Source organism: Ovis aries, chromosome 23, assembly GCF_016772045.2.
Source record: "Ovis aries strain OAR_USU_Benz2616 breed Rambouillet chromosome 23, ARS-UI_Ramb_v3.0, whole genome shotgun sequence".
Classification (NCBI taxonomy): Eukaryota; Metazoa; Chordata; class Mammalia; order Artiodactyla; family Bovidae; genus Ovis; species Ovis aries.
The window spans coordinates 45,738,971-45,751,715 of record NC_056076.1 but is presented as its reverse complement, the minus strand read 5'-3'; the positions used below and the strand labels follow the sequence as shown (position 1 = coordinate 45,751,715).

Genomic DNA, 12,745 nt, shown 5'->3' with positions numbered 1-12,745 from the left:
GTTGGCGACTTACCAAGGGCATCTCAATCTCCGACCAGGTGATGTTGGGCACTGAAGACACAGGCTCCACCAGCGTCATGGGGAAGAAGAGGTTGTAGTGGCCGGTGGCTGCCAGGTACAGAGTCACGGCGAAGTTGAAGGGCAACGTGAAGACAGGGAGGTCCCACTTGCTGAAGATGGAACTCAAAGCACTAGAAAAGACGGGGCTGGAGATGAAAGAGAGAAAAGATTAATAGCTGTCATCAATCTTCGGTCTACACTGTCTAGTCCGCTCACTGGGCCACTCACTGTTCCCCTTTCCTTGACACAGTCATTCCTGTCTCCCTTGAGAATCTAGTGGTCCACTGACCTGGGACTGGATATAAGCCAGTGTTCAATATAGGTCTACATCTTTGGGAAACAAAATTTAAAAGTCTTATAACTTGCGTTCAGTAGGAAACTTTATAAAATAATTTACATATTTCTTGGTTTCTTAAACCAAGAAAACAAAATCTAATCCTTACAAAACGGCATGAGTTGCCTTTGGGTCATTATAAGGTACATCATGATGTATCCTGGGCTGTGATAACATTTAGAATATATGCTTGAAGTAACCTTCTAGGGGGAGGCTGCTATGGACGTAGGAAACTCACAGGCTTGAATTCAGCTCAAGTGCTTGGAACTATTCTGGGAACCAGCATGTGAAAATGAAACCTTCAGTTGATTGTGTCCTGTGTTCTTTTCATCTTCCTTGTAGACAGCATGGATTTTGGAGAAAGAGGGAGTGAGGTGCAAATCCTAACTCCTACACTTAAAGGCTGAGTGAGTAGCACTAGGAAATTTACCTTGCCTCATCTCAGTTTCTTCTGAAAGGACCATTGCCTGGCATCCAATGCCCTATGCCTCCCACAGGTGCACAGGTGTACAGCTGCAGGGCCAAACTTGAACTCATGTGATGTGGTTGATTGGGTAACTTTTAATTAAGGATGATCAGTCTCAAACAGGCATTTAAGCCTGCCCTAATCCCTACTATAGATCCCTAGCAAATTAACTTTCCAATTTGCTGGGACAGCTATTTCACATTTTCTCCCTTCTCCTCAAATCTTTGCTTTCTGTCTCCCTGTAGTTTCACCAACCACCTTGCTTTACTTCATTAAGAAAACAGAAATGACAAGATGAGAAATGCCTCATCTTCCTGACCATAAGAATCATATTCCAACTGCTTTGTTCCCACACACTCTACCTCTCTGCCTTTTCATATAATGGAGTGCTCCTGCTCTCTTCTCAGGCTAATTCTTTTTCCTGTACTTGGGATTCAGCCTGTCTCAAAGTCTTGGTTCCTGCGGTTCTGTCCTTTCTCTTTTGCAGCTTCAACCTCTCCTTTTCCTCCAGGTCACCCTCATAAATGCATAACGTGCTCTAGTGTGTGTGTGCTCACTCGCTCAGTCATGTCCAGCTCTTTGCGACCCCATGGACTGTAGCCCGCCCCAGGGTCCTCTGTCCGTGGGATTTTCCAGGCAAGAATACTGGTGTGGGTTGCCATTTCCTACTCCAGGGGATCTTCCTTCCCCAGGGACCAAAGCCGGGTTTCCTGTGCTCCCGCATTGCAGCTGAATTTTTTACCACTGAGCCACCTGGGAAGGCCAAAGTGCTCTAGCGCCTTCTAACATAACGATCTTCCCCCTTTAACCTGATTTCTGCTCCAGCTGTTGCCCCATTTCTCTGCCTCCTGCACAGCAACACTCAAGACTAGTCTGCCTTTGCTGTCCCCAATCTTTCTCTTTCACCTCTTTACTGAACCCACTCCCATCAGGTATATGTTCTGCCCACACCATGGAAATGGCTCTTGTCCAGCTCACAGATGCCATCTCTCTTGCTGAATCCATGGTCAGTCTCTGTCTCTTTCATTTGACAGTTGGACCTTCAACCCTTCCATCAGGGATTGAGACCCTTCTGTCAGGGCTACAACAACACTGCACTTCGTTGTTTCTGCAGGCACTCCTCAAGTCCTCTTTGGCAGGTCTTCCCCTCTTCTGCCAGACATCTAAATGCTGGAGGATCCTACAGCTCTGCCTTGGGTCTTCTCTGTTCAAACACTCTCTTTCTGCGTGACTGTCTTTAGTCTCCAGGATGAAGTATCTTCTACATGCTACTATTTTCTAATCTTGACCAGATCACTAAGTTCCGGATTTGCACATCCAATGTCTTTCTCAGCATCTCTACTCAGAAGACTGACGTTTAATGTGTCCAAACAAAACTCTTGATTTGTGTCCTGTCTTCCACCACCAGCTTGCTTTTTTACCCTGCCTTTTCCATCAGCCCATGTTCTCAGGCAGATTATAGGAGCACACTGAGTCTTCTCTCCTCCCTGCCTCATCACGCTCCACAGCCTCCCAGAATGTCCTGTTGTCTTCACCGTCTTTAAAATACACCCTAAGCCTAGCCACTTCTCATCGCCTTCATGGACATGGCTCTAGTCAAAACATTTCTGTCCTCTGTGGGTTATTGCAGCAGACTCCTAACTACACTTCCAGCATCCATGCCTGTTCCAGCTAGAATCCACTCTACACTGCGAGGAGAGAGATTTGTTTAAATTTATCCACGTCCTTCCACTCTTCTGCTTAAAGCCCTTTAACTGCTTCTCACCACAGCTGTAGTAAAAATCGAAAGGCTTACTGGAGAGGTAGAAACTATTAGGTACAAAGTAAGCTACAAGGATATATTTGCAACACAGGGAATATAACCAATATCTTATAATATTTATAAATGGAATATAATCTTTAAAAATTGTGAATCACTATATTGCACACCTGTAACTTATATAACATTGTACAGCAACAATATTTCAATTAATAAAAAGGCTCCCTGGAGTCATGTGGTGCATGGAACATGGCCCTCATTACTTCTGCCCTCGCCTCCTGCGACCCCTGCTTCATTCACTGGGCTTCAGCCCCACTGGTCTTGTTTCTTGAACACATCATGCTTTTTAGTTGGAATTTTTTCACATGCTGCTGGTTCTGCCTGCGACTTCAAATGGCAGGTACACTCTTGTCGTTTAGGTGACTGTTTAAATATCCCCTCTGCAAAGTGGCCTTCCCTGACCGTGCGAGTCTGGACCACTCCTTCCCATTTGCCCCGTTTTGCTTTCCTTAAAGTACTTACCACATCTTGAAAGGATCTTTTTAATGAACAATTTATGAATGTATTTCTTTCTTTGCCAAGAAGAATGTAAGCTCCCAGAGGATGCACACCTTCTCTTGGTCCCAGCTGTCCCCACCATCTAGAACAATCTCCGGACAATGAAGGCCCTCAGCAAATTGTACTTTGCTGGGGAACTCTGGCACTACTAGTCTCTGCCCTGTGGACTGGCTTCTAGGACTGCATGAATGGATTAGTGAAGTGCCAGGGTAGAGGTGCTCAATTTTTTTTTTTTTTTTTCATTTTAAATTGGGAAGTGGAGGTAGGGTGAGGGCACTGCAGACACACTGGCATCCAGTGCTCCGTGTCTTAGGGGCTTAATCTTTGCAGTTATAAACCAAATGGATGCAAATAAAGATAGGCCCTCCTCCTTCTGCAGCGTGGCATGTGGGGGGCATTAAGGAAATCACCACAGAAATGACTGCCTTAGCATTTTGTCTTGATACATTAAGGAGGAAATCCTAAGAAGGAATGTAAATTGCCCAGAATGCTTAATGTCTTAATTTATTTGCAAACACTACTAGAAAGTGCTGGAACGGCACTTAAACTAAATTAAACTGACGGGTTTTAGTAACTCCCGACTTTGAAACCAGAGAAAGATGTTAAAAATCAGATGGCATGTCGGAGAGTTGTAGAGCTCAGGGGCTGGGGGACACAGGCTCCCTTGAGGCTCTCAGCCGCTGCGTGGCAGTGGGCGTGACCAGCGGCGGTGGGCGTGACCAGCGGCGGTGGGCGTGACCAGCGGCGGTGGGCGTGACCAGCGGCAGTGGGCGTGATGCTACAGACTCACTGCAGGTTCAAGTGAACTGGGCATCATGTGTGTAAAAGGCCTATTTGTTCCTAATACCCTTCATCTTGACTGTTTTATTTTGAAAAATGAGGCGATTGCACAGCAAGACCTCAACTGATGCTTCTTGCTCAAAGATTCTATGCTTTAAACAGAGAGATTTTGTCCCAAGCAAGCTCTCTGATTTTGTTAGAAGTGAAATTTCAGCTTTTGGGTCTTGGTTAGGCTGCTGGATTGACAATTCCCATGTAGCCTGGAGTTGAATAGTGCGGACTCTGGGTTTATCATCTGGGGTAGGTTACGCAGCCTCTGCATACCTTCCTTTCCCTTCTGTAAACTGGGGACAGTAATAGTCCACCCTTGCGTAGCACTGTGCCAGGCACTTAGAAAATACTTGGTAAGTGTTAGCCCTCATTAGGAAGCCTATCATAAAGAGGAGTTTATCAGCACAGTAAAACCTATGTGGTGGGCTTCCCTGGTGGTCCAGTGGTTAAGAATTCACGTGCCAAGGCGGGGGATGTGGGTTCAATCCCGGGTCTGGGAAGATTCCACATGCTGTGGGGCAACTGAGCCTGTGCTATGACCGCTGGAGGCCCACGCACTCAGGGGCCTGCTTTACGACAGGAAAAGCCGCCACAATGGAAGCCCACGTATGGCAAGGAAGAGTGGCCCCTGCTCACCATGCCTGTAGAGACCCGTGTACAGCAGAGACCCAGGACAGCCATAAACAGTAAAGAAAGAGCCAATATTAAAAACATGAGGCCTTTGGCCTTTGAAAGGTCTCTATTATTCCCAACTCAAAATGACCCCCTCATGTTACAACTGAACTCCTGGACTCTTGGGAGACAAGCCAGCCTTTGAAGAAGACACTGGGCCCCATGCCAGTGTCAGACAAAACACCTTGGGTCCTTGTAGGTAAGGAAGCAGAAGGAAGGAGGGGCCTCACCAGGACATGGCTGTGAGGGTCACAGGAAGCAGAAGCCACCAGTAATAGTCTAACTTCTCAGAGAACACGGCTATCAGCATTCCCACCAGCATCCCGTTGTACCCGTGCAGACCCGAGGCGATGGCAGCCCTGGGGGTGAAAACACAGTTACTGTGTAAATTTGGGGGCACTCACGTGGCCCATTCCTGGTGCTCACAGAAAAAAATCAGCTCACTTGATGAATATTGGGTAGTCACCCTGCTGCTAGTATCTTTCTAGATCTCACACACACACACACACACACACACACACACACACACACGTGATTACTCTCATTGATCTGGAATTAAATGATGCACTTTGTGTATAAGATCTCCTTTGCAAGTCAGGGCAATCTAGGCTCCTTGATATAGAGGGAAATCTAACAGACACCTGACACCAGGAAGGTGTATGTGTGTGTGCGTGCACATGCGTGTGTGAAAGAGACAAGGCAGGAGGAAGAAGAAGGGAGGCAGGGAGGAGAGTGTATGTTTTGACTGTGCTGTGTGACACTGTGACTTTCTGACACTGAATGCTTTCTCCTGTCTGAGGTCATCCCCAGAGTTGACGAGGAGTGTCCTCTGTGAGGCCCATGTGCCTCCCCACCCCCGGCACGGCAGGAGGACCAGAGATGCCCTAGAATCCAAGCTTTGCCTCCTTCTGCTTCATCAGAGATGCCTGTGTGCACCCAAACTCTCCCTGATCCGAGTGAACTCTGCCCTTGACCCTTCCCATTGCTCTGCTGGGCAAAGGATGAGACTGGGCAAATAGCATTGCAAAGCCCCCACAGAGAATGAGATTTGTATGCTGTGGTCTCCGCTGCCCTCCACTGAAAGCTTCATGGGGCTAACGCTCATCTGACGTGAGTGTCAACAGCAGTGAACAGTGTCTGTACAAGGAGTTGTTGAACGGATGTGAGTGCATGTTAAATCCTACCAGGTACTGACTGTTTCACAGGCAGAGGCATCTGGAAGCATCATGTCCTGTGATGGAGGAAGGGTGCTCTGGCCAGAGGAGGCTCCTGCCTGGCAGAGGCCACAGCTTAGGTCTAGAACAGGGGGACCTCCAGTTGTGGAATGAGCAGGAGATCAGCTCAGCTGGAGTGGGGGGCAGGGGAGAGGGTGGGCAAGCATATCAAGTTTCCAACAAGAGAAGCTGAACATGGGGCACTTGTGTGGGGACACTTGTATGGGATTCAGGACAGCTGAGTCTTTAGCTGCTCCCGGGAGCAGGCTGGGGGCTGAGAAATAACAGGGCAAGAGGAAAGACCATTGGAGTTCAGAATCTCTTCAGGACTAGAATAACTGCCTGAGAAACCTATGTTTTGGGAAAAAAAATCATTAAGGGTGTTTGCATTTTCTCTGTATTTCCTCATTTCTGTTCCATGTTAGAATTTAATCCTCTTTTAGCTTTAATAACAGCTGATTTGGGAAAACTGAGCAGAGACCATTGACCCATATTGGCAGGAGGGTGTATAGGAACAGCAGGAATCAAATAAAGGAACTCAGGGGAGATAAAATTAGGGGGGCATCTAAGGCCTGCCTCCACAGTTGCCCTTCCCCATGGCAAGTCCCCTCCCTGGACCCTTCTGTACCAAAACTTTGGTGGTTTCTGGTTTGATTGTCAAAAGGAAACCCATCACCTTACATCCCTACCTTGACCATCAAAAATATAAAATTAGGTTCAATCTCAATGACCCCAAAGACCTTCACTAGAACCACATTCCTCCAGGACTCTATGGCATCAGTGCTTCTGAACTTGAGGCTGCAGTGGTAAAGTGCCTTCTTGGACTAGTGGGGGTGGGGTAGGAGAAGTCAGGATTGGGGCGTGAGCGTGCAGGGAAGAAGGAGTGGTGGACAGGGAGAAGGGGTGTAGCGGGGAGTGGGGATAGGCCGGTAGGCATTGTGGAAGGGAGTGGTGGAGGTCATGACTAGGATATGCAGCTACATCAGTAGTTTTCTGGGGACCGTGGTGAAGCTGGGGCTTCTCGGAATGATGTGTGTATGGATGTCATGTAGGGTGCTTAGAGCCTTAGTGTAGAACATGTCACTGACCTTCCAGAAATGAAGTTGGAGTCTTCGCTAGACACTGTGGTGGAATATGGAACATCTGAGATGGAATTCTTGTTCTCAACATAGCCAGTGAGAGCAGACTCAGAAAGCAGAGAACCATCCCATATGGTATGGGGATATATTCTGTGATTGTTCAAAGAGAAAGGAGGGTTCAGAGAGCACTGGGAGAGTCAGGGGTGGCTCCCTGGAGGAGAAGGGATTTGCAGGAAGTAGAATTAGATTTTACAGTGGAGGTGATGAAATAGATTCTAGGGATTAGATTTGGTAGACAGAGTGCCTGAAGAACTGTGAACAGAGGTTTGTAACATCATTCAGGAGGCAGTGACCAAAACCATCCCTAAGAAAAAGAAATGCAAGAAGGCAAAGTGGTGTCTGAGGAGGCTTTACAAATAGTTGAAAAAAGAAGAGAAGCAAAAGACAAGGGGGATATGGAAAGATATACCAAACTGAATGCAGAGTTCCAGAGAACAGCAAGGAGAGATAAGAAGGGCTTCTTAAATGAACAATGCAAAGAAATAGAGGAAAACAATAGAATGGGAAAGACTGGAGATTTCTTCAAGAGAACCAGAGATATCAAGGAAATATTTCATATAAGGAAGGGCACCACAAAGGAGGACCTAACAGAAGCCGAAGAGATTCACAACAGGTGGCAAGAATAGGCAGCAGAACTACAGAAGGAAGGTCTTAATGATCTGGATAACCATGATGGTGTGGTCACTCACCTAGAGCCAAACATTCTGGAGTGTGAAGCCAAGTGGGCCTTAGGAAGAACTAAGAACAGTTCAGTTCAGTTCAGTTGCTCAGTCATGTCCGACTCTTTGCAACCCCATGAATCGCAGCACGCCAGGCTTCCCTGTCCATCACCAACTCCCAGAGTTGACTCAGACTCAACGTCCATCGAGTCAGTGATGCCATCCAGCCATCTCATCCTCTGTCGTCCCCTCCCAGCATCAGAGTCTTTTCCAATGAGTCAACTCTTTGCATGAGGTGGCCAAACTACTGGAGTTTCAGCTTTAGCATTATTCCTTCCAAAGAAATCCCAGGGCTGATTTCCTTCTGAATGGACTGGTTGGATCTCCTTTGCAGTCCAAGGGGCTCTCAAGAGTCTTCTCCAACACCACAGTTCAAAAGCATCAATTCTTCAGCGCTCAGCCTTCTTCATAGTCCCACTCTCACATCCATACATGACCACAGGAAAAACCATAGCCTTGACTAGACGGACCTTAGTTGGCAAAGTAATGTCTCTGCTTTTGAATATGCTATCTAGGTTGGTCATAACTTTTCTTCCAAGAAGTAAGTGTCTTTTAATTTCATGGCTGCAGTCACCATCTGCAGTGATTTTGGAGCCCCCCAAAATAAAGTCTGACACTGTTTCCACTGTTTCCCCATCTATTTCCCATGAAGTGATGGGACCGGATGCCATGGTCTTTGTTTTCTGAATGTTGAGCTTTAAGCCAACTTTTTCACTCTCCACTTTCACTTTCATCAAGAGGCTAAGCTACTAGAAGTGATGGAATTCTAGCTGAGCTGTTTAAAATACTGAAAGATGATGCTATTAAAGTGCTGCACTAAATATGCCAGCAAATTTGGAAAACTCAGCTGAGGCCATGGGACTGGAAGAGGTCAGTTTTCATTCCAAGCCCAAAAGGCAACACCAAAGAATGTTCCCACTGCTGTGCTATGGTGCTCGCTTCACAGGTTAGGATGGCTATGCTCAAAATCCTCTAAGTTAGGCTTCAGCAGCATGTTGACTGAGAACTTCCAGATGTACAGGTTGGATTTAGAAAAGGCAGAGGAATCGGAGATCAAATTGCCAACATTCGGTGGATCATGAAGAAAGCAAGGGAGTGCCAGAAAAACATCTACTTCTGCTTCATTGATTATGCTAAAGACTTTGACTATGGATCACAACAAAATATGAAGAATTCTTAAAGAGATGGGAGTACTAGACCACCTTACTTGTCTCCTGAGAAACCTGTATGAGGGTCAAGAAGAAACAGTTAGAACTGGATACGGAAAACTGACTGGGTCAAAATTGGGAAAGGAGAATGACAAGTATGTATATTGTCACCTTGCTTATTTAACTTATATGCAGAGTGCATCATGTGAAATGCTGGGCTGGATGAATCACAAGCTGAAATTAAGATTGCTGGTAGAAATATCAACAACCTCAGATATGCAGATGATACCACTCGAATGGCAGAAAGTGAAGAGGAACTAAAGAGCCTCTTGATGAAGGTGAAAGAGGAGAGTGAAAAGGCTGGCTTAAAACTCAGCATTCAAAAAAACTAAGATCATGGCATCTGGTTCCATCACTTTGTGGCAAATAGAAGGGGAAAAAGTAGAAGCGGTGTAAGATTTTATTTTCTTGGTCTCCAAAATCACTGTGGACTGCCCTTTCCAATCACTTTCATGACTGCAGCCATGAAATGAAAAGAAGCTTGCTTCTAGAAGGAAAGATATGACAAACCTATTAAAGAGCAGAGAAATCAGCTTGCAACAAAGGTCCATATAGTCAAAACTGTGGTTTCCAGTAGTCCTGTACAGATGTGAGATGTACATGTACATCAGGTATAGCTGTAAAGAAGACAAAGCACCAAAGACCCTTGGACGGCAAAGAGATCAAACCAGTCAATCCTAAAGGAGATCAACCCTGAATATTCACTGGAAGGACTGGTGTTGAATCTGAAGATCCAATGCTTTGGCCATCTGATTCAAAGAGCTGACTCACTGGAAAAGACCCTGATGCTGGGAAAGACTGAGGGCAAAAGGAGAAGGGGGCGACAGAGGATGATGGTTAGACAGCATCACCAGCTCAGTGGACATGAATTTGAGCAAACTCTGGGAGACAGTGAAGGACAGAGACCCCTGGTGGGCTGCGGTCCGTGGGGTCACAGAGAGTCGGAAATGAGTTTAGTGACTGAACGACAACAACAGAATTAGATAGGCAGAAGCAAAAGTTCTCAGCTGGGAAGAGTGTGATGTTGGGTAGTAGGTTGGGTGAGGCCTGTTAGAGAAGGCTTTGGAATCCGGCTGAGGGATTGGGTTTTTAATCTAATGCACTCTTGCCTTAGATTCTTAATCAGGACATTTGGGAAGATTAGGCAGGCAAGGTGTGTGTTTCCCTTGTAAAATTGGGAGCAAAAAAATCCATGGAGCAACTCTTTGAATGACTTGGCAAGTTTTCCAGTGGATTATGGTCAGCAGGGAAGGGGGAGAATCAAACTGTCAGATCAGGAAGGAACCTGGGCTTCTTGAAGATGACCTGTAGGTTGGCTAGACGGAATTCACCTCAGGGGATTTTTGGCAAACAACGACGGAGCAGAAAGGACAAGAGCTGATCCTGCCAGAGGCCAGTTATGTGTCAGCTGCTGGGAGGCTTTAGGTAAGTGGCAGCAAGAAATAGGGAGCCCAGTGCTAGATGCCAAGACACAGATCCTGGCTGGAGTGCATTTCTCCTGTCACTCGCCAGAACTTCACCCCGAAGAATTCAGCCTCTCATCCATCTGACCTGGAATGGCCTTCGAGCTTAGAGCTGGCGTGTGTCTTGGTGGAGCTGGAATGTCGGGTGGCTGGAGGAGTGTGGCACTGGTTACAACACAAGCAGCTTGGATCGTTCCCCAGGCTCTGGGGTCACCGGGGGCCTCTGGCTCTGCTGTCCACTCTGTCCATGTGCCAGCGGGAGCAGCCACGTGTCTAAATCTGAGCCCTGCCGCTCATTGGCCACGGCACCGTGCGTCAGCAACTCCCGGCCTCCTTTCTCTCACTTGTGAAATGTGAACGCTTTTACCTTCACTGTCTGCTTTGTGAAGTCACAGGAAGAACCACAGGTAACAAGGCAAAAAGGTATTTTTCAATCTTTTTGACAATCTTTGCTCCACAGTAAGGAAGGAATGTATTTCATAGTATGACCCAGTTTCTCTCTCTCTCACACACACACATGATTGAAACAAAAATTTCACAAAATAATACTTTACCTTTACTATGTATGGATCACTCTAATCTGTTTTATTTGATGCTGTTAGCTGCTGACCATTCATGATATGTGAATGGATTTGTGACCCCAAATTAAAAAAAAAATTGAGGTCATAGGCTTTCCTAAACCTCTCTGGTCATCAGAAGCACCCAGGAGAATCTTATTTAAAACACCACCCCCATATCCAGATCCGCTGAAAGGAAACATCTCTGGGAAGGAGGGAGAATTGGGGGGAAGTGAGAAACTACATTTCTTAGCAATCACTCCAGGTGATTCTGGCCATCAGGAAAGTTTGGGAACCATAACTTATGGCAAAGGTCAGTTCAACAAAATGCTACCTCTTGTTACTGGAATTTGTGGCCCCTGGTGCAGAGCTGGCCGCTCCCCCCACCTGCCACTGTGCTTTCTGGCTCTGGTTTGTTCCCTTCTCTAAACCACCCCAGCACTACCCTCTTGCCTGCTGGCCTTCCACTCTCCCACATCAGCGCTGCTAGTTCAAGGCTGCCCTCTCTAACCTTCCCAACACGTAGAGATGTCTGCCTGCTCTGAACTCTCCAGTATGTATACTGCCTAGTATTATTCAGAGACATTTCTTGAGTGTTAGTTGTATCTCCCTCAACTGCATTGTAGGCTCCATGAAGGAAGAACAGCTATACCTGCCTTTGAGGGAATGTTTCCAGAAGGCTCTACAGTCAAATGGAGCCTGGTGCTGTCACTTGCTGTGAGCACACTGTGTGAAGAACTCCAGTGACATGTTCAAAGGTGATTCTCAGGAAACTGGTTGGCTGATACTAGGGTACAGTTGGCTGGTCACTCAAGTAATTGCTTCTCCACCTTTCTACTCCGAGAAACCAAGACCCTCACAGAGAGGAACTCACCTGTCCTGGCTCAAGATGAGGGCAGTTAAAGTTGACACCACGGTCCCCAGACCTCCCGTAATTGTCCACCAGGGATTCTGGATCAGGAGCCCTATGAAGATGACGACCCCGCTGAGAGGGTTGTTGGCAAACATCACCTGAGCGGCCCCCCTCAGAACCCAGTCTGTGAACTGGAAGGCCAGGGGTTTATCTGAAAGAGATAGGCAGAGTCATCAGCAGGGTTGAGCCTGTGCTTCCCTGCCGGGCCGCTGGTTGGCGTGGCAACCAAAGCAGACAGGGCTGCACTAGTGGGGACATCTCCTCTCATTCCTCCGGGTGCCCAGCCTGAGCCTCTGAGTCAGTCCACAGTGGCTGTCAGTTTTGTCGTACAGACTGAGTGCCATGCTGAGACCAATTTAATGCTGTTCCAGCCATCAGCTTGGTTGGCAAGGAAGCCCAAGGATCATTCCAAGGGAAATTTATTGGTCCAAAGGAAGAGGTGGGGAGGGAAGGAAACTCTTTTTGTGTAGAACTCTATGGCTCAGTTGAGGGCTGGTATCTGAGCAGGAAAGAAACTGGTCTGGAGGGAAAAAAAAAAGCTGAGAAAGAAACGATTTTAGCCCAGCTGTGAAATTAGCATTGAGTTATGCATTGACACTGAAGACTGACATATGTTCTGTCTCATTCCCTGGCTTGGTTTCCAGGACAACCTGTGCAAGCGGGCGGCAGGTGAGGGAGAGGAGGGTGGGGGGTATTTGTGGCAACATTAGTTAAGGGAAACTGGCAGATGAATGATGTTATAAGGAAAGAACCTGGAACACTGGGGAGGGTGAGGCCAATATTTTCTTGGCACAGAAAAAATGACTGTGGAATAAGTGAAGGAATGACCACTTAGTTTGTTAGAAAATGGCT

At 46.9% G+C, this 12,745-nt stretch overlaps 1 protein-coding gene across 4 annotated transcripts in view; it reads right to left on the bottom strand.

The window, feature by feature from the left end:
- Positions 1-12,745, bottom strand: part of SLC14A2 (solute carrier family 14 member 2) — a 495,406-nt gene that overhangs the window by 42,455 nt on the left and 440,206 nt on the right. For 3 of the 4 annotated variants that reach the window (XM_042239672.2, XM_027961051.3, XM_027961053.3), the window contains 3 exons: positions 11,855-12,044; positions 4,911-5,039; positions 14-206 (listed from right to left, as the gene is read on the bottom strand). In XM_042239672.2, coding sequence (XP_042095606.1) covers positions 14-206; positions 4,911-5,039; positions 11,855-12,044 — 512 coding nt within the window. Of the gene's footprint in view, positions 1-13; positions 207-3,141; positions 3,769-4,910; positions 5,040-11,854; positions 12,045-12,745 lie in introns of those variants that run through there. The other variant, XM_012103630.5, reaches the window with a different exon arrangement.